This window comes from Hylobates moloch, unplaced genomic scaffold (genome assembly GCF_009828535.3).
Source record: "Hylobates moloch isolate HMO894 unplaced genomic scaffold, HMol_V3 SCAFFOLD_5, whole genome shotgun sequence".
Lineage (NCBI taxonomy): Eukaryota > Metazoa > Chordata > Mammalia > Primates > Hylobatidae > Hylobates > Hylobates moloch.
In genome coordinates, this window is record NW_026652280.1 from 64,797,365 (window position 1) to 64,822,995 (window position 25,631).

General features: G+C 36.5%; 1 protein-coding gene across 11 annotated transcripts in view; it reads right to left on the minus strand.

Moving 5' to 3' along the window:
• The window catches only part of L3MBTL4 (L3MBTL histone methyl-lysine binding protein 4), a 484,756-nt gene that overhangs the window by 100,117 nt on the left and 359,008 nt on the right, over positions 1–25,631 (minus strand). For all 11 annotated transcript variants that reach the window (XM_058438625.1, XM_032152774.2, XM_058438624.1 and 8 more), the window contains one exon: positions 24,799–24,869. In XM_058438625.1, the coding sequence (XP_058294608.1) occupies positions 24,799–24,869 (71 nt within the window). The remainder of the gene's footprint in view (positions 1–24,798; positions 24,870–25,631) is intronic.

Here is a 25,631-nt window from a genome sequence, read left to right on the forward strand (position 1 = left end):
CCATGAAACCACACGGTTAACTCTGTGGGTGTCCTGATGAAATGGTAGGCCATGGGGAACAAGCTCTGGATTTGCAGAGGTCACTCTAAGCTGCAACTCTGTCATTCATGAGCTGTGTGACGTGACGTTGGGTAAATCACCTGCTCTGCACATCAAGCACTTCAACAGTAAAATGGAAACCACAATCTTTCATAGGAAAAATGGGACAGACATGAAAGTAATTTATAAATGAAAACTGCTAGATGAACAGATTGTTATTATCAGTATTACTATCATAGTGAACATATTAAGAAAACAGTCATTTGATGCCACTGCTAATTTTTCTTTTCTTTTTTTCTTTCTTTTTCTTTTTTTTCTTTTTTTTTTTTTTTGAGATGGAATCTCGCTCTCTTGCCCAGGCTGGAGTGCAGTGGCACAATATTGGCTCACTGCAACCTCTGCCTCCCAGGCTCAAGCGATTCTCCTGCCTCAGCCTCTCGAGTATCTGGGATTACGGGCATGCCACCATGCCCAGCTAATTTTTGTATTTTTAGTAGAGATGGGTTTTTGCCATGTTGGCCAGGCTGATCTCAAACTCCTGACCTAAGGTGATCATGATCTGCCTGCCTTGGGCTCCCAAAGTGCTACGATTACAGGCATGGGCTATCGCGCCTGGCCAAAAGTATGTTTTTCATAATCACAGAATAAAAACTAGGCAAGAGTGTATAACAATCTATCACCACTGGGGAAAATTGTTTTTTATTTTTTAATTATCTCTTTCTAAAGGCAAATAAAAGAGAAAAATGTCATCAAAATAGCTATATCTAAAAAACTCAGGAAACTTCTCTCTCTTTTTAGTTTCTAGTTTCTTTAAATACTTGTTGTTTACTTTATTAATTTTTTGTGATTATTTTATAATCTGACTTTTTTTGCACATCAAAATCACTGAAAACTTGGCAGTCAAAATGTGAAGAAAAAAATGCATCAACTAAAAAGTATTTGAAAAAGTAAAACAAATCAACAATGAAAAACATTTAAAAATAATGAACAAGGGAGAACCATGTAAATAATAGAAGAAAGAGTTGTCTGTGCTAATAAATAAAGTCCATGACATAAATGATACACGGTGTACCCCCATAAGGCAGCAGTAACCATAGCAACAAGACAAGCAGTGTACTCAGAGTGACTCAACCAAATACTTAACATATATCAGGTATAGTTCCTAAGCCTATTTTCATATGGTACTGAAATATTTTATGCCCCTTCCTTATCTAAAATTGCTCGTAATAGCTATTCCTTTAATTTATAAAGAGATAAAAATTTCTTGTGTCTGTTAACTTCTGTAATAAGCAACATGACTTAACTCAAGTATGCTGAAACCAGCAACAACTCTCATTTTCTACTTCTCAGTAATGAATTTCAGTTGAACTGAAATAGATTGTCCAACGATACATGTGGGAATCAAGACATCAAATCCTGATTCTTCTCCTTAGACATAAGGTGCTTGGCATTACTATTTATAAGTTTTATCTCTTAGAAATTTAATGAAATGTCAAAATAGCAGTGCCGTCTGGGTAGAGAATCCCAGGGCAATCTTTGTCTGAAGGTTTTTAAGAAAAGGAATTCCACGGCCTCATTCTCTACATTGCTCCAGTACCTTGAACCTTCTACCTAACATTTTTGCTGCATCCTTTAGAACAAGCCTTGAATTCTTCCTCATTGTCTGTGTCTTTATGGAGTATAAATCCCAGGTTTAGAAAACCTGTTTTCATACAAAACAGGCCTGTCTCCCCAAGGAGACTATGAATCAGGGAAGTTTTTGTTTGTCTGTTTTTGTTTTTGTTTTTTTCAAGTCCACAGTACCTATAATCAAGAGAAAAAGTGTCTCACACTATCAATCTGATGGAGGGATGCAGGGGCTTTCTCTCTTTGATCCAAGGTATATTTGAAGGTAAAGGTTCTTTTCTCTGGCCTGGGGACATTTCCCTTTAGCACTGAAATTAGAGACAAAGAAGACAAAATCTGGCAGTGCGTGGGAGGAATGATGAATAAAGGAGAGAACTGCTTTTCTTTGGGGGGCATCCTCTACACCCATAAATAATCCGTACGTGTTCATAGACTCTAAGGATGGAAATGCCACATCTTTCAAAGCCAACATGCATGTTAATCTGACAGTGGGAATAAGGTGAAGTTATTACAATTCCTTATCACCTTGCCTAGAATGGTGAGCCTGGAATCCAAGAATCTTAGAAGCCAGTTTTGGCTTCTGAGAAAAATACTGTGCAGTGTTGGAACACAAAGGTGCAATTATTCCAGTAATAAGATATGCTTCTCCGGTTGTCTCTGGGCTGTCCACTCTCCCACAGCTCTGGACAGTCAATAGCCGAGGACCCTCAGCTGATGACAGGTGTCAGATCACTATTCCAGCAGCAGTGTCAGAGGGACTGATTACGCATCTAGTCTGGAGTGATGTGGAAAGGTGAAGCTGCATTCTATTATAACCAGAGACAGTGTCAGTATGGAGAAGAGGATGTGTCAGAGACAGATTTCCAGTTCGAGAGGGTTATTTTTGGAATACTCCAAGGAAGCCTCTGGCGTGGCTGCCCACATGCACCAGACTTGCTGCTGTGGAATGTGGTGTTCAGAGTTGTCACTCCCTCAAGCCTTGTACCTAAAAATAAGTATCTACGTATTAAAGCAGGTTTATTTTTACTCAGACTTTCTTATTCTTGCAGTATAACTTTTCTTCACATTTACAATTTCAAAATATTTTGTCAATAATGTTTATAATTCTTAAAAATCCATAAATCATAATCCATAAGCCTTAAACCAAAATCTTGTATTACAGCAAGAAAACTGGCTTTCTCATTTTCATGTACTTCTGGAATTTGATAAGAAAAAATTTTGTATGAAAAGAAGGGCAAATGGATTTTTTTGAGGGATAATACAGAATATATTAAAAACCAAGCTAAAAAAGGCCCGATATCCTAGAAAGGAGACTAAGAGGGCACCCAGACCCCTCCACTCAGTTCCAAGAATCTTCTTCTCACTTAAAGCCTCATTGGCTGCTGTGATGACGCTTCTAGCAGACCTGTGTGTGGAGGCGTTTCAGAAGATCTGTCAGGGAAACACATTAATCATTTCAATCTTAGCACCTCCAAGCCTCTAATGTCAGCTGGTGTCTAACCTGGGATAAAGTTCTCTAGTATTTATTTTTTCTAAGTGAAGTAAGGCTAATAGGTATCCATTGTAATGAGAAACTGACTGCATTCTATTCTATCTTGTAAGCTCTTGTTATTAATATTTTAATTGACATCTAAAGAAAGTAGTAGAGTGCTGCAGGACAGTATTATCAATAATAGATGCAATATCTGTACTCCATAAGAACCAGTATCTTACGTTGTCTTACAACACTATTGTCATTTATAATAGATATTTAATTTTTTCTAGGCTAAAATGGAGAATATTCATTACATACTCTCATTATGCCATCAGTTTCTTTTTCTTAATTGTCAGAATAGCATCCTTGAGCTATGTGGTCATCCAGCTCCTTCCCTTAGAATGATCTTTCAGTCCACTGCAAATAATTCCCTTCCTCTCCCCGCTACTCCAGTTTGTCCTATTCCTCTATGCCTAACACATTAAAACGCATTCAGATACACCAAATACTGCTGAGTCATAGGAAGATACGAAGTACTCGCAATCAGCTTTTTTTTTTCTTTTTAAAATTGATCTTTTATTTTTCAAGGCAGTTTTATGTTTATAAAAAAAAATTGAGCAGACAGTACAGAGATTTCCCATATGCCCCCTTTACCTCCTAATCCCACGTCTTCCCCTATTATTATCTTACATTAGTGTGGTACATTTCTCACAATTAATGTACCAATATTGATACATTATTAATATTATCAACTAAAAGTCCTTAGTTTACATTAGGACTTTATATTGTACAGTTCTATGGGTTCTGACAAATGCATAATGACATATATCCACTATTATCTTTTTGCTATCTCTGTAGCTTTGTCTTTTACAAAATATCCATATTCAAGTATATTGCATAGGCTTGGAATTATGTATGTAGCCCTTTCAGGCTGGCTTCTTTCACTTAGCAATATGCAATTAAGGCTCCTTCATGTCTTTTTGGTGCTAATTTCTTTTTATCACTGAATAATATTCCTTTGTATGAATATATCCACAGATTCACCTATTATCCATTCACCTACTGAAGGACATCTTGGTTGCTTCCAGTTTTGACAATTATAAATAAAGCTGCTGTAAACATTCATGTGGAGGTTTTTGTACAAATATAAGTTTTAAATTCATTTGCATAAATGCCTAGAAATGTGATTGCTGGATCATATGTTAAGACTGTGTTTACCTTTGTAAGAAACTTTGCAAGAAACTACCAAACTATCTTTCAAAGTGGCTGTACCATTTTGCTTCTCTACCAGCAATGGATGACAGAGTACCTGTTGCTTCACATTAGTATTTCAGTGTTTTGATTTTAGCCCTTCTAGTAGGTTTTGTAGTGGTATCTCATTTTAATTTACAATTCCCAAGTGATATATGATGTTGATCTTTTAATATGCTTATTTATCATTTGTGTCTGCTGATATGTCTGTTCAGATCTTTGGCCTTTGAAAAACTGGATTGTTTTCTTACTGTTGAATATTAGCAGTTCTTTCTACATTTCACACACAATTCCTTTCTTAGGTATATGTTTTGCAAATCTTTTGTTCCATTCTGTGACTCATTTTTCTCATTTGCTTAATGATGTCTTTCATATAACAGAAATGTTTAGTTTTAATAAAGTCCAACTTACCTAGTTTCTTTTTCACGGTTTGTGCTTTCAGTATTTATTCTAATCATCACCAAACTGAAGGCCACCTAGATTTTCTCCTTTGTTATCTTCTAGAAATTTTATTGTTTTGCATTTTACATTTAGATCCATGATCCATCCTGAGTTTGTTTCATTTTGAATTTGTTGCATTTGTTCTTTCTTTTTTAGTCTTCCTCTCTTTTTCTCCCTTCTCTGATTTTAATTGAGCACTTTATATGATTAAATTTTCTCTTCTCTCTTATCATATCAATTACACTTTTAAATTAAAAAACATTTTTAGTGATTGCCCTGAAGTTTGCACTATACACTTACAACTTACCTAAGTCCTCTTTCAACTAGCACTATACCACGCAAGCACCTTATAGCAGAATATTCCCCAATTCTCCCTCTCATCTCTTATGTTATTGCTGGCATTCATTTCACCTCTCCATAAGCTATACTCACCTAATTAATTTTTGCTATTGTTATTAAAAAACAATTGAACAAACTGTTATCAATTAAGACTATAAAAAATAAAATATTTTATGTTACCTTTATTTTTCCTTCTCTAATGCTCTTCCTTTAGGTAGTTCTGGGTTTCTGACCCATATAATTTTCCTTCTCTCTGGAAAACTTATTTTAAAATTTCTTGCAAGGCGGTTCTACTGGAGACAAATTTCCTCAGTTTTTGTTTGTCTGAGAAAGTCTTTATTCTTCCTTCACTTTTGAAGAATAATTTTACTGCATACAGAATTATAGGTTGTGGGATTTTGTTTCAATGCTTTAAATATTTTGCTCCACTCTCTTCTGGCTCACATAGTTTCTGAAGAGAGGTCCAAGGTAACTCTTATCATTGCTCCTCTATGGGTAAGGTGATTATTTTCCTCTGGCTTCTTTCAAGATTTTCTCTTCATCTTTGATTTTGTATAGTGTGAATACCACATATGTAGGTTCAGATGTTTTGATATTTATCCTTCTTGGTATTCTTTGTGCTTACTGGATATGTGTTTTAGTGTCTGCCATTAATTTTGAAAAATTCTCAGCCATTATCATTTCAAATATTTCTTCTGCTCCTTTTCTTCTTTCTTCTTTTTCTGGTATTCCCATTGCACATTATATATACCCTTTGTAATTATCCCACAGTTCTCACAGTTCACGGATATTCTGTAATGTCTTTTTCATCTTTTTTTTCTCTTTGCTTTTTAGATTGGGAAGTTCTATGGACACAGCTTAAAGCCCACTGATGCTTTCTTCAGTCATGTTGAGTCTGTTAACAAGCCCGTCAAAGGCATTCTTCATTTCTGTTATTTTGTTTTTGAATACTAGCATTTCCAATTCTTTTTTTAAAATTTCAATAGTTTTGGGGATACAGGTGGTTTTTGGTTACATGGATAAGTTTTTTAGTGGTGATTCCTGAGATTTTAAGCACCCATCATCCAAGCAGTGTAAACTGTACCTAATATACAGTCAATCTTTTATCCCTTATTCCCCTCTCAACCTTCCTCTCTGAATCCCCAAAGTCCATTATATCACTCTTGTGTCTTTGCATCCTCATAGCTTAGCTCCCTCTTTTAAGTGAGAACATATGATATTTGGTTTTCCATTACTCAATTAGTTCACTTAGAATAATGGCCTCCAGCTCTGCACAAGTTGCTACAAAAGGCATTATTTCATTTCTTTTTATGGCTGAGTAGTATTCCATGGTGTATATATACCACATTTCCTTTATCCACTCATTGGTCAATGGCACTTAGGTTAGTACTATATCTTTGAACTGAGACTTGCGCTACTATAAATATTTGTGTGTGTGTGTGTGCGTGTGTCTGTGTGTCTTTTTAATATAATGACTTATTTGCCTTTGGGTAGATATCCAGTAGTGGGATTGCTGGATCAAATGCTAGTCCTACTTTTAGTTCTTTAAAGAATCTCCATACTGTTTTTCATAGTGGTTGCACTACTTTACACTCCCACCAGCAGTGTAAAAGTGTTTCCTTTTCACCACATCCAGGCCAACATCTATTTTTTTTTTGACTTTTTAATTGTGGCCATTCTTGCAGGAGTAAGGTGGTATCTCATTGCATTTCCCTGATGATTAGTGATATTGAGCATTTCTTCATATGTCTGTTGGCAGTTTGTATGTCTTCTTTTGAGAAATGTCTATTCATGTCCTTTGCCCACTTTTTGATAAGATTATTATATTTTTTTCTTGATGATTTGTTTGAGTCCCCTGTAGATTCTGGATACTAGTCCTTTGTTAAATGCATAGTTTGCAAATATTTTCTCCCACTCTGTGAGTTGTCTGTTTACTCTGCCAATTATTTCTTTTGTTGCAGAGACACTTTTTAGTTTAATTCGGTCCCATTTATTTATTTTTGTTTTTGCTGTATTTGCTTCTGGGACCTTAGTCATGAATTCTTGGCCTAAGCTAATGTCCAGAAGAGTTTTTCCAAAGTTATCTTCTATAATTTTTATGGTTTCAAGTCTTAGATTTAAGTTTTTGATCCATCTTGAGTTGATTTTTGTATAAGGTGAAAGATGGGGATCCAGTTTCATTCTTCTATATGTGGTTTGCCAGTTTTCCCAGCACCGTTTACTGAATAGGGTGCCCTTTCCCCAGTTTATGTTTTTGTATGCTTTGTTGAAGATTAGTTGGCTGTAAGTATTTGACTTTATTTCTGGGTTCTCTATTCAGTTCCATTGGTCTACATGCCTATTTTTTATACCAGTACAATGCTGTTTTGATAACTACAGCCTTGTAGTATAATTTGAAGTTGGGTAATGTGATGCCTCCATATTTGTTCTTTTTGCTTAGTATTGCTTTGGCTATGCAGGCTCTTTTTTGGTCCCATACGAATTTTAGAATGGGTTTTTCTAGTTCTGTAAAGAATGATGATGGTATTTTGATGGGAATTGCATTGAATCTGTAGATTGCTTTTGGCAGTATAGTCATTTTCACAATATTGATTCTTCCCATCCATGAGCATGGGATGTATTTCCACATGTTTGTGCCATCTATGAATTCTCTCAGCAGTGTTTTGTCATTTTCCTTGTAGAAATCTTTCACCTCCTTGGTTAAGTATATTCCAAGGCTTTTTTTTTTTTTTTTTTAAGCAGCAGTTGAAAAGGGATTGAGTTCTTGATTTTATTTTTGGCTTAGTCACTGTTGGTGTTTACTGATTTGTGTACATTGATTTTGTAGCCTGAGACCTTACTGAATTTGTTTATGAGATCTAGGAGCTTTTTGGATGAGTCTTTAGGGTTTTCTAAGCATATTATCATACCATTGATGAACCGTGACAGGCTAAGTTATTCTTTTCCACTTCAGATGCTTTTTATTTGTTTCCCTTGTTTGATTGCTCTGGTTAGGACTTCCAGTATTATGTTGAATAGAAGTGGTAAAAGTGGGCATCCTTGTCTTGTTCTAGTTCTCAGGGGGAATGCTTTAAACTCTTCGCCATTCAGCATAATGTTGCCTGTGGGTTTACCTTATATGGCTTTTGTTATTTTGAGTTAAGCCTCTTCTATGCTTATTTTGTTGAGGGTTTTAGAATAAAGGGATGTTGAATTTTATCAAATGCTTTTTCCATGTCTATTGAGATGATCATATGGTTTTTTTTTAATTCCATCTATATGATGTATCACATCTATTGACTTGCATATGTTAAACTATACCTGCAACCCTGGGATGAAATCTACTTGATCATAATGTATTATTATTATTTTTTGATGTGCTGTTGGATTTGGTTAGCTAGTATTTTGTTGAGGATTTTTGCATCTATGTTCATCAAGGATATTGTAGTTTTCTTTTTTTGTTATGTCCTTTTCTGGTTTTGGTATTAGGGTGATACTGGCTTCATAGAATGATTAAGAAAGGATTCCTTCTTTATCTTTTGGAACTGTTTCAGTAGAATTGGTACCAATTCTTCTTCAAATGTTTGGTAGAATTCAGCTGTAAATCCATCTGGTCCTGGACTTTTTTGTTGTTGATGGCAATTTTTGTGTTACTGATTAAATCTTGATGCCTGTTATTGGTCTGTTCAGTTTTCTATTTCTTCCTGATTTAATCTAGGATGGTTTTATGTCTCAGGAATTTATCCATTTCCTCTAGGGTTTCTAGTTTGTGTGCATAAAAGTGTTCATAGTAGCCTTGAATGATATTTTGTGTTTCTGTGGTATCAATTGTAATATACCCAGTTTTATTTCCACTGAATAATTAAGCTTATATGGATATTCTCTTTTTTTCTTGGTTAATCTTACTAATGGTCTATCAAATTTGTTTATCTTTTCAAAGGACCAGCTTTTTATTTCATTTAGCTTTTGTAATGTTCTTTTTGTTTCAATTTCATTTAGTTCTGCTGTGATCTTTAATATTTCTTTTCTTCTCCAGGGTTTTGGTTTAATTTGTTCTTGTTACTCTAGTTTCTTGAAGAGTGATATTAGGTTGTCATTTTGTGCTTTTTCAGACTTTTTGATGTACACATTTAATACTATGAACTTTCCTGTTTTGCTGTATCCCAGAGGCTTTGATAAGTTCTGTCATTATTATCATTCATTTTCAAGAATTTTCTAATTTAGACCTTGATTTCATTGTCAAACCAAAAATTATTCAAGAGCAAATTATTTAACTTCCATGTACTCGTATAGTTTTGAGAATTCCTTTTGGAGTTGATTTGCAGTTTTATTCCACTGTGGTTTGAGAAGACCCTTGTTATGATTTTGATTTTTTAAAATTTATTGAGACTTGTTTTATGGTCTATCATATGGTCTATCTTGGAGAATGCTCCATGTGCTGATGAATAGAATGTATATTCTGTATTTGGGAAGACTGTTCTGTAAACAACTGTTAAGTCCATTTGTTCTAGGGTATAGTTTAAGTCTGCTGTTTCTTTGTTGACTTTCTGTCTTGATGATCTTCTAATGCTGTTGGTGAAGCATTAAAGTGCCCCGCTATTAGTGTGTTGCTGACTACCTTATTTCTTGGGTCTAGTAGTAATTATTTTATAAATCTGGGAGCTCTAGGGTTAGGTGCATATAAATCTAGGATGTAATATCTTCTTCTTGGACTAATTCTCTTATCATTACATAATGTCATTCTTTATTTAACTGTCTTTTTTTAACTGTTGTTGCTTTAAAGTCTGTTTTGTGTGATGTAAAAATAGCTACTTCTGCTCGCTTTTGTTTCCAGTTGCATAGAATATTTTTTTCCACCCCTTTACCTTAAGTTTATGTGACTCCTTATGTGTTAGGTGGGTCTCTTGAACACAGAAGATATTTGGTTGCTTTTTTTATGCATTCTGCCATTCTGTATCTTTTAAGTAGAACACTTAGGCCATTTACATTCAGCATCATTATTGAGATGTGAGGTACTGTTCTAGTGATCATATTAGATGTTGCCGGCCGGGCGCGGTGGCTCACGCTTGTAATCCCAGCACTTTGGGAGGCCGAGGTGGGTGGATCACGAGGTCAGGGGATCGAGACCACGGTGAAACCCCATCTCTACTAAAAATACAAAAAATTAGCTGGGCGTGGTGGCGGGCGCCTGTAGTCCCAGCTACTCATGGGTGAACCGGAGGAGTTTGCAGTGAGCGTGGCCATGATCCAGCCTGGGGACAGGGAGATCCGTTTAAAAAAAAAAAAATAGTTTTTCTGGATACAAAATTCTTGGCTTACAATTATTTTGCTTAAGGAAGCTAAAGATAGGACCCCAGTCCCTTCTGGCTTCTAGGGTTTCTGCTGAGAAATCTGCTGTTAGTTGGATAGGTTTCCTTTATAGGTCACCTTATGCTTTTGTCTCACAGCTCTTAAAACTCATTCCTTCATGTAGACTTTAGATAGCCTGATGACTATGTGCCTTGGTGATGATCTTTTTGCAATGAATTTCCCAGGAGTTCCTTGAGTTTCCTGTATTTGGGTATATAGATCTCTACCAAGGCCGAGGAAGTTTTCCTCAATTATTCCCTCATATAAGTTTTCTAAACATTTAGACTTCTCTTTTCCCTCAGGAACACCAATTATTCTTAGATTTGGCCATTTTACATGATCCCATATTTCTTGTACACTTTATTCATTTCTTGAGATTCTTTTTTCTTCATCTTTGACTGGGTTAATTCTAGAGCCTGATCTTTGAGCTCTGAGATTCTTTCTTCTACTTGTTCTAGTCTATCGAAGAAACTTTTCTACTGTATTTTGCATTTCCCTAAGTGTGACTTTCATTTCCAGAAGTTCTGACTGGTTTTACTTCATGATATCAATCTCTGGAAAATTTTCATTCATATCCTAAATTTTTTTAAAAAATTTCTTTATGTTGTTTTTCACCTTTCTCTAGTATCTCCTTGAGTAATTTAATAAGCAACCTTCTGAATTCTTTATCTGGTATTTCAAAGATTTAATCTTGGTTTGGATCTATTGCTGAGAACTAGTGTGATTTCCTAGGGATGTTGTAGAACCCCATTTTTCATATTACCAGAATTACTTTTCTGGTTTCTTCTCATTTGGGTGGACCATTTCTTCAAATTGTTCTTAAATTTATTTTCGATTTGACTGTGTTTTTTCTTTAATTTCTTCTTTTCCCTCTTAAGGATCTGACTTTAATGTTCATAGTTTATTATAGCTTAATTTGATTCTTGATGTTTTTAGTGGGGAAGACTCTGTAGGAGTTCCTTAAAGAGAGTTTTTGCGTGCTGGCTTTCCCAGACACTGGTTGCAGTAGTTATGCATTTGGCCTGTGGGTAAGTTCACTGTCTCCTGTAGGGTTGGAATGGCTAGGATCTCTTGAAGCTTATCTCATTCTTCCATGGTGTACACTTTTTTATTTATTTAATTTTTTCCCAGTATTTTATTTACTAAGCTGATGATTCAGGCTTCAGGCCAATAGGAGAGGTATCCCTGGGGTAGTTATTGGTGGTAGCTAAAGAGATGGGTAGATATAATATCTAATGGTAGGCAGAGGTCCCAGCCTTGATGAAGGTGCCTGGGGGAGCACTAAATTAAATGTGCTGAGGTTTTATCAGGGTGAAGGGTGGAAGTTACCTCAGCTCCCCTGCCAGGCAAGCAGGAAAGCTATCCACCTTCCTGTCCCAGTATTCCAGCTATTGAGATCAGACAAGAACCTCTTTGTATCTGTAGGAATGTTGATGTTCCAAGTAGAGAGGATCTGTGACTCTGCAAGCCTGAATCTGAGAAGTGCTCCTCCTGTGGGGATGCAACCACCCTAAATTGTTCCTAGAAGGCTGTCTATACGTGCATCTACACTGCATTCCTGTGGGAGAAGCCCCAGCTGTGTGTGCAGTGGTGTACCAGTGGGAAAAGGACCCCCTTTCCAAGCCCCTTTATGATCAGAGATGCTGCCTGATTGCTGGGGTAGAGGTGTAGACTTTTCTTACTGCACCCAGCACGGCAATTTTGTCTCTGCTGTAAGAAACGCCCCACTAGTGGAAAGATCTGGGACTCAAGGCCTGCCATTCAGATTCTTTTTCCCATGGGATGTTCCCTTGATGTGATGCTCTCCCCCTTCCCCTAGGAATGAGACTTCCTGAGACCCAGACTACAGTGATTGTTAGTGCTCTTCTGGGTCCAGATACCCAGTGGGACTACCACACTTTGAGCTGATGCTGGGGAATGTCTGCAAGGGATCCAGAAATGTGAACTAACTTCAGGTTTCCCAGCAGTGTATACCAGCACCATCTCTGATGCAGATGGCAGGGGAGTTACATACACTCTGTGAGATTTCTTGGTTGGAGATTAGCCTTAGTGTGCTCGGTTTCTCAAATGATAGTTACAATTGCAGTGAACTTGTCACATGGACAGACTCAGGACCTCTGGTTAGTCAGGGTGTTGTATGCAGTGGTGATAGCTGAGGTCACATAGTCATTTTCTCCTTCCTGGGCGCATTCTACCTAGAGGTGCTTAATGGACCGTGTTGGATGGCCTCCAGCCACGAGGTGGCATTTGCAAAAGAGCACCCAGCTGCAGTAGTAGCAGTGGGATTTAAGCTTGCCATAAGTTGCTGCAGGAAAGTGTTTTTGTTTTTGTTTTTGTTTTTTTCCCTCAGGTGATAGGCGGGGCTATAAAGTTCCCCAAAGTTTATGTCCTTTGTGTTAAGCTACCAGGGTGGGTGGAGGGGCACAACCAAGTGAGGGCAGGGTTAGGCAAGTCTGTGCTCTGACTCTTCTTGAGCTGGGCTAGCTGCGGCCACTGTGAGGATTGGGAGGTGGTTCTCAGGCCACTGGGCTAATGTTCCAGAAGGGAGTATAACTGCCTCTTCTGCAGAGAAGAGTTCACAAAGGGAGTGGGGAGGAGCAGGCAGCAGTAAGCCTCACCCAGCTCCCATGCAGTTGGCAATGCTGATCTCACTCACTCAGTGTTCCACTAACAAAGGCAAAAGATGACTCAGATAAATAATGGTGACTAATGTGTTTAAGAAATTAGATGGCAAGATAGAGAATTTTACTCAAGAACTAAGTTCTATTAAAATCATACATAGGTAAACTGCCAAACTAAGAAATATACAATAATTTAATTAAAAATTAATTACATGAGTGTAATAGCAGTTTGGAGACAGTTGAAGAGAGAATTACTGATCTTGAAAATAGGCCACTAGAAAAATATCCAGGCTGAAGCATGTATTAAAAATGGAGGGGAAATAAAGAAAAGAGCTCTTAAGACATATAACTAAGAAAGTCTAATATATTCGTAGATGGAGTCTCAATAGGGGAAATGAGAGAGAATGGAGCATAAACAATATTTGAGGAGATAACGGTCAAATTTTTCAAAGTGGTAAAAAGCCATACACCTATAGACTTAAGCACTATGAATCCTAAAGAGACAAATATAAGGCACTTCATAGTAAAACTGCTAAAAACGAAAGACAACAGAAAAATCTCATAAGCAATCAGATAAAATGTGACACACTCCAAGACACACTCTTTTCAAACAGACACAATAAAGCTGCAGCTGACTTCTTGAGAGAAACAATAAAAGTCAGAAGCCAATGGATTATCATATTTAAAGCCTGAAAAAAATTAACTGCCAATCTAGAATTCTATAATCTGTAAAAATATTCTTCAAAAGTTTGGGTGAAAAAAAGGACACTTCTGGACAATGAAAAACTTACTCAAAAAAAAAAAAAATCAGCTAGACCAAGCACAGTGGCTCACATGTGTAATCCCAGCACTTTGGGAGGTTAAAGCAGGCAGACTGTTTAAACCCAGAAGTTTAAGACCATCCTGAGCAACATAGTGAGACCCCATCTTACAAAACAAACAACAACAACAAAAAAACAAACAAAAATTAGCCGGGCATGGTGGCACACACCTGTAGGCCCAGCTACTCCAGAGGCTGAGTTGGGAGGATCTCTTGAGCCCTGCAGGCTGAGGCTGCAGTGAGCTGTGATCGCACCACTGCACTCCAGCCTTGGTGACAGAGTGAAACCCTAAAAGAAAATAATAACTAGAAGACTCTATAAATGAAGTACAAAAGATAATTTTTCAGATAGAGGAAAAATGATTCTATATAAAGATAAAGATGCATTTTGTAGTAGCTGGGATATCTACTAACAGAATATTAAAAATAAATAAATGACAAGCTAATAGAGGGAGAATGGTATACTCACATGAATTTTGGTTTAAAAATATAAAGCAAAAATATATAATTGAATACAAACTACTGAGAAAAATAGAAAACAATTATAGAGATGGTAGCAATAGGCTGGGCACAGTGGCTTATACCTGTTACCCCAGCACTTTGGGAGGCCAAGGTGGGGAGATCACTTGAGGTCAGGAGTTCGAGACCAGCCTGGCCAACATGGTGAAGCCCTGTCTCTACTAAAAACACAAAAGTTGGCTGGGCATGGTGGTACACACCTGTAATCCCAGGTACTTGTGAGGCTGAGGCACCAGAATCGCTTGAACCCAGGAGGTGGAGGTTGCAGGGAGCCGGGATTGCACCACTGCACTTCAGCCTGGGAGACAGAGTGAGACTCTTTCAATTAAAAAAAAAAAAAAAAGATAGTAGCCCTAAGTCCAGCTTAACAGTAATAACATTAGATATAAATGTATTAAATACTTCAATTAAGATACTCCTGTTGACTGGGTGCAGTGACTCACACCTGCAATCCCAGCACTTTGGGAGGCTGAGGTAAGAGGATTGCTTGAGTCTGGGAGGCCAAGGTTGCAGTGTGCCATAATCATGCCACTGCTCTCCAGTCTGGGGTGACAGAGCTAGACCTCATAAAAAGGAAAGAAAGAAAAAGAAAAAGAAAGAAAGGAAGAAAGAAAAAGAAAGAAAGAAAGAAAGAAAGAAAGAAAGAAAGAAAGAAAGAAAGAAAGAAAGAGAGAAAGAGAGGGAAGAAAGATTGTCATCAGATTGGATTTACACCTAAAAATCACAGGCCACTTAGAAGTGTCATATCAAATACAAGGACAATGATGGAGCATATAAAAGGACGGAAATAAATATAACATACAAATACTAATCAAAATAATACTGCTAATATCAGACAAAGGAAACTTAAAGACAAGAAGCATTTGGAGAAATAAAATACATATTTCAAAATGTTGAAGGGTCAATTGATTATGAATATTCTAATGTTCTAATTTTCATGAGCCTAGTAATATAGCCTAAGAATGTGTATAATAAAAGGAAAACCAGATAATATCACAACCATAGTAGAGGACTTAAACACATTTTTTCAGGAATCAAATGAATAGGCAGGACAAAATATATTAGTAAAGATAATAAAGATCTAACGGTATGATTAACAATTGCTCAGAGTATACTCTCTGACCACAGTGGAATAAAATTCAAAATCAATGACAAAAAGATAATAAAATCCCCAAATATCTGGAAATGAATCAGTATACTTCTTCATATCACATATAAAAGAAAAACAATGTAAATGAGAAAATATTTTGAATTAAACTATTAGGAAATTTGACAAATCAAAACTCATGGGATGCAGGAAAAGCTATGCTTAAATTAACGCTAATATAGCTTTAGGTGCATATATTAAAATATATCTAAAGGCTGGGAGCGGTGGCTCACGCTTGTAATCTCAGCACTCTGGGAGGCCGAGGCGGGCGGATCACAAGGTCAGGAGATTGAGACCATCCTGGCCAACACAGTGAAATCTCGTCTCTACTAAAAAATACAAAAAAAAAAAAAAAAATTAGCTGGGCATAGTGGCGGGCGCCTGTAGTCCCAGCTACTCGGGAGGCTGAAGCAGGAGTATGGCAGGAACCTGGGAGACGGAGCTTGCAGTGAGTCCAGATGGCGCCACTGCACTCCAGCACTCTAGCCTGGGCGACAGAGCGAGACTCCGTCTCAAAAAAATAAAAAATATATAAAATATATATAATTATATATATTAAAAAATTATATTATATATAATTATATATATTAAAATTGTATATAAATATATATTTAAAATCTATATAAATATATAATTTTTAAAAATATTTATATGTATTTATAATATTTATATTATATAAAATAATTTATATAATGTAATATAATATTTTATAATAGAATATAATATTTTTAAAACAGTATTTTATATGTATATATAAATTTTAATATAATTATAATATTTTACATATACATATAATATAAAATATAATATATAAAATATAAAATATTTTATAATATTTTATATTATAAATAAAAATTAAAATTATATATATAAAATTAAAAATAAAATTAAAATATATTTATATATAAAATTATATTTATATATTTAAAAACAATATATCTAAGTAATAATTTAAATAAGTTAGAAAAATGATAGTAAATTAAAGCCAAAGAGAGCAGAAGGCAGGAAGGCAAAAATATAATAGCAGAAATTAATAACAGAGAAAACAAATGCACACTAGAGAAAATCAACACAGCCAAAAATTGGTCCATTGTAAAGATGAGTAAACCTTTAGCAAGATTAATTGAAAGAGACAGAGGCAAAAACACAGAGAGAGAGAGTGAGAGAGACAGAGGGGGAGAGAAAACGCACAAGCACATAAACATCAATTTCAGGAATGAAAAAGGAACATAACCATAGAATCTGCAGGCACTGAAAAGCTCATCAGAGGGTATTTATAAACAACTCTGTAGCAACAGACTTGAAAATTTAAATGAAATATACAAATTCCTAGAAAAACTAATATAAGAAGAAATTTTAAAAATCTAAAGTCCTCAATCTATTAAAGAAATTGAATCTACAATTAAAATTCTTTTAATAAAAAAACTTAGTTTTTTTCCTGTCTGTGAATTCATCTATACAGTTAAAAAAGAAACGTTGTGAATCTTACATAAATTCTTGGTGATAATGGAGAAAGAGGGAATATCAAAATGAGATGAAGACATTACAAGAAGGAAAACTACAGATCAGCTTCTCCTGTGAACATATTTGAAACAGTCTTTAATAAAACATAGGGAGTTCTCACTTGGCATTGTAGTCAGGGGCTATAAAATTGATGATGCAAGCTGAAGCCATGCAAACTGAGCTTAATAATCAATGGGGAAAATTGTAATTCTTTTTTCAACGACCTTCACAAATTTTGGTCAAAATATTAACAACTCTTTTACTGTCCATCATAAATACTTAGGGAAAATTTAAAACTAGTAAAAGTAATATTTAATTAGTATGCTGTGGTTTATAACATTTAATACATTGAGATAAGGTGTTTTGTTTCTTTGTTAAAAAAAAAAAAACTTATCAAGAGTTTTCTGAGGAGTGTTTGCTTTCTTTTTGTCCTATAACTGTGAAATGAAGAGAACATCTTTTCCATTCCTTGGTAAGCTGTCATATTGCTAAGTTTAAGTTAGATTCACTTCTAACATTTTATCCTTTGCACTTACAATGTTGTGAAATATCTCTGAGAGTTCCTTTAATGTGAAGTATTTGTTTGTTTGTTTGTTTGTTTGTTTGTTTGTTTTGCCAGCATCACTTTCTGTGGGACATCTTCATGCTGTTCATCATAACCCCTTTCTTCATTTATGTCAATGAGCTTGTCGTCACTAAGTTCCCTGGTTGCACGTCTAGAATCCTGAATGGAGGTAGGGTCAGCATTTCTATGGTTGGTTATTTTTCCTTTGAATATGTTTACATTTGATTAGAACTTCACTTCCAGTGTTATCCCTTCCTTTCTTTACTGTACTTTCATATTTGTTGGCCAATGCCCTCTCTGGAGTGTCCAGTTTTGTAAAATGTTATGTGGGTTTATCACTGGGTGACAAGCAGGCTACACAACTATATACTTGGCTGTCATGTTGTCCGTGTGTGAACTGAACAACACTGATTGGTCAATGCTGTGACCAATTACCAACAGACTTTGAAAGAGGTAAAGTTATTGGTCACTGATGATGATGAGAGCTGTTATTTATGTAACGATTTGTAAACTAAAGAGCCAGTGCCTTGTGCAATCAATCACTCGCAGTTAACATATCTTGGTAAATGAAGCCTGACTATGTTGTTGGGGGACTGATGGTATTTAACTAAATGATGGTAACTGAAATTCATTCATATTAGAAGCATGCAAAGTGAGGTCTACCTATACAAGTAAAGACATTGGTTCTTTCTTGATCTGGGTGCTGGTACATAGATGTTTGTTTTGTTCAGATTCATTCAGCAATACAGTATCATTTTTACATTTTCCCAACTTATGACATATTCCAACAAAAAATTTCCTTGGAAATTATTTTAATATAATTCAGCACATTAAAAGAATAAAGGAGAAAATTCACATGATCATCTCTATACAAGCAGAAAAAGCATTTGATAAAATTCAGTAACATTTATAAAAAGAAAAACTGGAAATGGAGGCAATTTCCTCAATCCACTATGCAGCATTATAAAAAACTACATCAAGCGTCAATTAGGTATTAAAGAATACCTAATCAAACAGAAGGATGATCACGTTCATGAATTGGAAGATGCCAATTCACCTGAAATAAGACTATACATTCAATGCAATTCTAATTAAAATCAGAGTAGTTTGTATGATGTGTGTGTAAGTGAACAAGCTGATAAGAAATGTAAAGGAACAAGAATAGTTAGGGCAATCTCAAAGAAAAAGAACAAAAATGGAGGAGCGGCATTCTTAGCTATCAGAATTTATCATATAAAGTTGTGGTAATCAAGGCACCATAGTATTGGCACAAGAATAGCCAAGTAAACCAATGGAACACAACGGAGTCCAGAAACAGACCCACACATAAATGGTTACTCGATTTATGACAAGTATGCACTACTTGTGTTACTACTGAGCAATAGGGAAATGACTTTTTAATAAATGGTGCTGGGTCAACTGAATATTCAAAGAAAAAGTAAATCTCTTCGCCTCTATGTTATACCATGCATAAAATCACTTACAGGTACACTGTAGATCTAAATGTGAAAGATAAAAACAATAAAGATTCTAGAATAAAAATCAGCAAAATGAACATGTAGTTGACAAAAACTATAAATAGTACACTAAAAGCATTAATCAAAATAGAGAGAACTGAAAGACTATATTAAAATCTGGAATTTGCATTCATCACAAGGCATCATTAAGAGAGTGAAAAGGCAAATGATAGATTAGAGAAGATATCTGTAATACAACTATACAACAATGAACTCATATAGTGATCCAAAGAAATCCTACATATCAATTAAAAAAAGACAATATAAAAGACAAATGAGAAAGATACTTCATAAAAGAGGATATTCAAATAGCCAATAAACATGAAAATATGTTCAAGCTCATTAGGCCTCAGAAGGAAACCAAAATTAAAGCATAATTAAATACCACTGTAAGCCCAAAAGAATGGCTACAATGAAAGAGACTGACAAATAGTAACTACTGGTAAAGATGCAAAGTACCTGCAATTTCCATACTGTGCTGATAGGAATGTCCTGGTACAATCACTTTGTAAAACTATTTGACACTAACTGCTGAAATTGAATTTCTGCAAACCTAGTTGCCCAGAAATTCCACTCATAGCTATATACCCTACAAAAATGCATCCACATATCTACCAAATCACATACCAGAATGTTCTTAGTGGAAAGAGTGCAAAACTGAAAACAATCAACCTTAAAATGGATAAATTGTGGTATCTTCACAAAATGGAATAATATGTAGCAATGAGAATAAGCAAGCTATGATTTGAATGGATCTTATAAACAATGTTAGCAAAAGAAGTCAGACATAAAAGTGTATGTAACATCTGATTCCATTTAAAAATTTTGCAAACAGGGCAAAAGTAACTGAGAGTGAGCAAAATAAGAATAGTTACCCTGGCAGGAGGAATGATAGGGGTCGGAAGCATGAGGCGAGCTTCTGGTCATATGTTTCTTGACCTTAGTGATGATTAAATGGGTACGATCTCTGTGCACTTGGCTAAAATTTTTACTTAAAACAGAAAGAACCCGGAAGATGTATATGTACTGACTTAAAAAGGTAACCACAATATATCAATAAGTGAGGGAGGAAAAGCTGATTGTAGATCACCAAATATAATATGATTCTGCACTGGTAAAAAATATATATATATATAAATTATTATATCCAAAATAAATCCATTAAGGATTTATCAACAATGCTTATCTCTTTCAATTTTTATTTTTCATTTTATGAAATTTGGGGATTTTAAAAAAATGATCATTAGTTATAGGTTTGGGACCAAAATAATAAATATTAAAAAGAAACAACTTTCTAGCTGAACTTTCCACAATTCCAAAGGTATCTCACAGGTGGTACAATGCAGTGGTCATGAGAGTGACATCTCTTTGAGGGACCAAGGATCATCTAACGGCGACAGGACAGAGCACCTGGATGAGCAGATCCTTCCTAATGAACCCAAATGCACTTTAATTCACCTCCCTCAGCTTGTGCTCAGGGAGCAGGCTCTGTCCCATTCTCTGTGGAACACTCATTGAGCAAAGTAACAATCCGAAAGGCACAGATGCCCAGCTCCGTCCTGGAGAAGGGGCTCACGGTGTTGCCAAACACATAAACTCTACGTTCATGCATTATTTTACTTCACAAAATGTACAAAGAATAATTATCACTTGTCAGGTCTTAGAAGTAACACTCAATAAGCTTACCTGTAAACCTTGGATTAGTAAGACAAATTTCAACTTGCTCCTGTTATGCACAGCCAACATCCTTTTAACATAATCGTGGTTTCCTCTACAGATTTTTATCATTACAAAGTAATTAAAATTTTTATCATCCAATCTTATGTTTATATATTGTTGTTGTTATATATGTTTATCCAATCTTATGTTTATATATTGTTGTGATATATGCTTACATATTGAAAAAAGTGTGTTCAGTAGCTAAGAATTATACTTGAAAATAATGGGTAGTCTTTAAAATATTTTTATTATATATGCCAAGCATATACATGGTGAATAAAATGATTTTTAAAAGAAGTTTTCGGCCGGGCGCGGTGGCTCACGCTTGTAATCCCAGCACTTTGGGAGGCCGAGGCAGGCGGATCACGAGGTCAGGAGATCGAGGCCATCCTGGCTAACACAGTGAAACCCCGTCTCTACTAAAAAATACAAAAAATTAGCCGGGCATGGTGGCGGGCGCCTGTAGTCCCAGCTACTTGGAGAGGCTGAGGCAGGAGAATGGCGTGAACCCAGGAGGCGGAGCTTGCAGTGAGCCGAGATTGCGCCACTGCACTCCAGCCAGGGCGACAGAGCGAGACTCCGTCTCAAAAAAAAAAAAAAAAAAAAAGAAGTTTTCTGGTAAAAATGGAAAACATGCCCAAGATATAAAAAACAGAATCTGCATGTGCATCTATACATGTGTGTATACAATTTCCAAAAATCCAGTGTATATAACCTCCCCTCATAGAAGAAATAGAGCACAAATTTTAGCCCATGTTGCTTAAAAAAAATAGAAGACTCCTGGCTGGGTGCAGTGGCTCATGCCTGTAATCCCAGCACTTTGGGAGGCCGAGGCGAGTGGATCACGAGGTCAGGAGTTCAAGACCAGCCTGGCCAACATAGTGAAACCCCATCTCTACTAAAAGTACAAAAGTTAGCTGGGCATGGTGGCATGCACCTGTAGTTCCAGCTACTCGGGAGGCTGAGGCAGGAGAATCACTTGAACCCTGAGGCAGAGGTTATAGTGAGCCAAGATCCTGCCACTGCGCTCCAGCTTGAGTGACAGAGCGAGACTTTGTCTCAATAAATAAATGAACAATAAATAAATAAATAATAAATAAAAGACTCCTGATGAATGAAGAAGGCACTCATTCAAATCTATGCCAAGACCAAATAAATAAATAAAAAACCAGGCGGGGGGAAAGGCTGGGTGCAGTGGCTCACACCTGTAATCCCAGCACTTTGGGAGGCTGAGGAGGATGGATCACCTGAGCTCAAGAGTTCAAACACAGCCTGGGCAACAGAGTGAAACCCTGTCTCTACTAAACTACAAAAAATTAGCCGGGTGTGGCCGTGTGAGCCTGTAATCCCAGTTACTTGGGAGGCTGAGACAGGAGAATCACTTGAACCTGGGAGGTGGAGGTTGCAGTGAGCCGAGATCGCGCCATTGCACTCCAGCCTGGGCAACAGAGGGAGAGTCCATCTAAAAAAAAAAAAAAGGGTGGGGGGGAAGGAAGGACATGGGTACTGGATATTATGATCAGATTTACAGGCTTAAGAAAAATAAAAGAAAATATTAAATAATCATTTAATGTCACCGTAAGATCATATTTATTTTCATTATTTTGTCTCATCCATGTTAGAACCAAAGCAAATATGCTTTATAATAATGGGGATTAGTCCCATAGTGCAGCGGTCCCCAACCTTTAGTGGCACCAGGAACTGGTTTCATGGAAGACAATTTTTCCACAGACTAGGGGTGGGGGGATGGTTTTGGGATGATTCAGGCACATTACATTTATTGTGCACTTTATTTCTATTATTATTACATTGTAATAGATAATGAAATAATTATGCAACTCACCATAATGTAGAATCAGTGGGAGCCCTGAGCTTGTTTCCCTGCAACTAGACAGTCCCATCTGGGGGTGATGGGAGACAGTGACAGATCGTCAGGCATTAGATTCTCATAAGGAACACGCAACCTAGATCCCTCACATGTGCAGGTCACAGTAGTGTTCGTGCTCCTATGAGGATCTAATGCTGCAGCTGATCTGACAGGAGGCGGAGCTCAGGTGGTAATGTGAGCAATGGAGAGCAGCTGTGAATGCAGATAAAGCTTTGCTCCCTTGCCTGCCCTCTGCTCACCTCCTGCTAATGCAGCCCAGTTCCTAACAGGCTACAGACCGGTCTGTGGCCTAGGTGTTGGGGACTCTGGACATACAAGGAAGAGCCACTTTGGTTGACAAAAGGCTAGACTAGAAAGCAGGCGCTAACCACAGCCTGCCAATTTCCATGGGATGGAATGAACCCTGCCTGCACTTCCCCAACACACAGTGGTCTGGGTCCACAGGCAGCCGTGTGCTCCACCTAAGGCTGACTGTTCCTCCCACTGCACACTCTTCTGACATAAATGCCATATCTGATAACACAGACCACTGCTGCGAGGAAACGGATATGTTTAAATTAAAGAGCACAGTAAATGCATGAATAAATAAAAGCATATGGGTGTAAACTTCTTATACATGATGCAGAAAAGAACAAGTGCATTCTGAGCATCTTGGAAGAGATTCCATCTTTCACAGTATGCAAATGCATTTTGCTATGACATTTTCTATTTTTGTAAGGATGATCTTCATTACTACATTTATGATATGAACTACAAAATTGTGTATCTGTTTGAACAAGAACATATACATAATTACTCTGTGGAGATATTTTCAAAAGTGTCAAACTATGAATTAAAACACTGGCACTTTTTTTTAAGGCTTCTTACATGGTTCCAAAACATGTCGTTTACAGAATGAAGGCTTGGTAAGATGGATGAGAACATTTGTATGGAACAGTTTCTAAAATATCAGTGATTTATTTTATTTAAAGCAAGCTTGAGCTCTGGTTATATTACATAGAAATTCTTCTTATGAGGGAGAAACATGTAGCTGCACAATGAAACCAAAGTAATTCAACTGCCCTCTCTTTTCTGAGGAAAAGGCCTCATGTGGCTGAGATGAAATCCACAATTCTTCCAATACAAGCAAGAGCTCCATCTCTGCCTGAAGTGAGCAGTTCGGCACTGCTCACTGACCTCCTGGCCCTTTTGTTCAATGACTGTCAAGCACCCTCTCCTTCTCTTAAGAAAAGTCCAATGGGTAACTGGAGATGGCACAGTCCAGCATAGTGTGCTAATTCACTGGACTTCTACCAGGTCAGTAGAAAGCTCAGCAATGTTCCTTTCCTCTAGAAGGCAGACAGAGCTCCTACATCTTCCGGGAGACACAAATGTACAGAGCTACCAAGGCTGCAGGCGGGCTAACAGAAATTATCAATGTTTGCATCTGACTAAATCAAAACAGAACCCGGGGAAAACTGATTCCTTAGCTTGCTACAATATAATCCAACCTCAAAATTCTGTCTATATCGAGCCTTCATTGGAAAGAAACGTAACTAAAAGAACACATGCAATTCTTCTTCCTAGACTCCAACAGATTCCTCAGCTCTGATGGTTCAATTTTTTGCCTAATACCCTTCTAGCCTTTCTTACTAATGAGGTGCATCTCATGGTCTCCCACCTTCACAAGTGCAGTGAGACACTCCTGGTTTCCCTCCATGGCCTCTGCAGATGGCAGAGGGGGATTCAACCACTGAACCTCTAACTTCTGTAGGTTTACACTTTTCCTATCATGAGTGGGGACCATAGAGATCATAGAGTCCAGTCCTTTTACTTTTAAAATGAGAAAATGAAGGTTTGAGTAGTGAAGTGAAGGGAACTAGAACACAAGTCTCTTTTGACTTATAGTTAGGCTCTTTCCACCATTCTCTGCTGGAAAGATAAAACCAAACAGTCAAACAAATAAGACATTCTGCACAACAAAAAGTATATTCTGTGTTTTGCTAGTGTTTTTGTTTTTACCTCTGAAGAGATTATCCAAGTCAATATCTTCTTTTCCTTTGATTTTCAAACACTTTGCCTGCTGTACAAGTCTGGGCAAAGAACAGAAATAAAATCTAGATTCATTATCCTGTGAGGTAGGAAGAAATCATGATAGCAGCACAAATTTAAATAGAAACTTCAGGGTAAACAATAGTGAACTGGCAGGTATTTTGCTGCACAGAGCCTTGTTAGAATTTTAAGTTTAAGATTTTAAAAACACACTTCTGTTCAGAAACTCTGACTTTGAACCCTGAAATTTAAAAGGCTTTTTCCCTCTCATTCTAGTACAGCAAAAAGTTTCCAAAACTCTCTGGAGAATAATCTCTTCAGATTCTAAGGAGGAGCTAGCAGGATGGTGGCTGATGGGATGGTAGGTAAGTAAATAATAATTGCTACTGATGATATTAAGCTGATTATTTTAATCAGAAGATTATAGACACTGTGCTCAAACAACTGTATAAAGTAATTTAGTTACATTGCTGAATGTCAGGGAATTAATTAACTTTTAAAATGCTGCAGTATGTAGAACGGCCTAATTCTGTTATTCTTTTATCATGGAACTTCATTAAAACTTGAGGCTCATCCTTTATAATGAATATGGAAGTTTCTACAATAAAACTTTTCCAGGATTGCTAATTAGTCAGTAATTAATTTTAGGTAGATAGGCCTGTGAGATAATCAAGTAATTTATTTGTATATATTTTAATGAAATTTATATCATGCTTTGCACATGTATTTTCTTACTGTATTTGAACAGCAAGTCTCTCATTTCATTTTCACTAACAAGCCTTTGAGTTGGTCATGGAAGTACT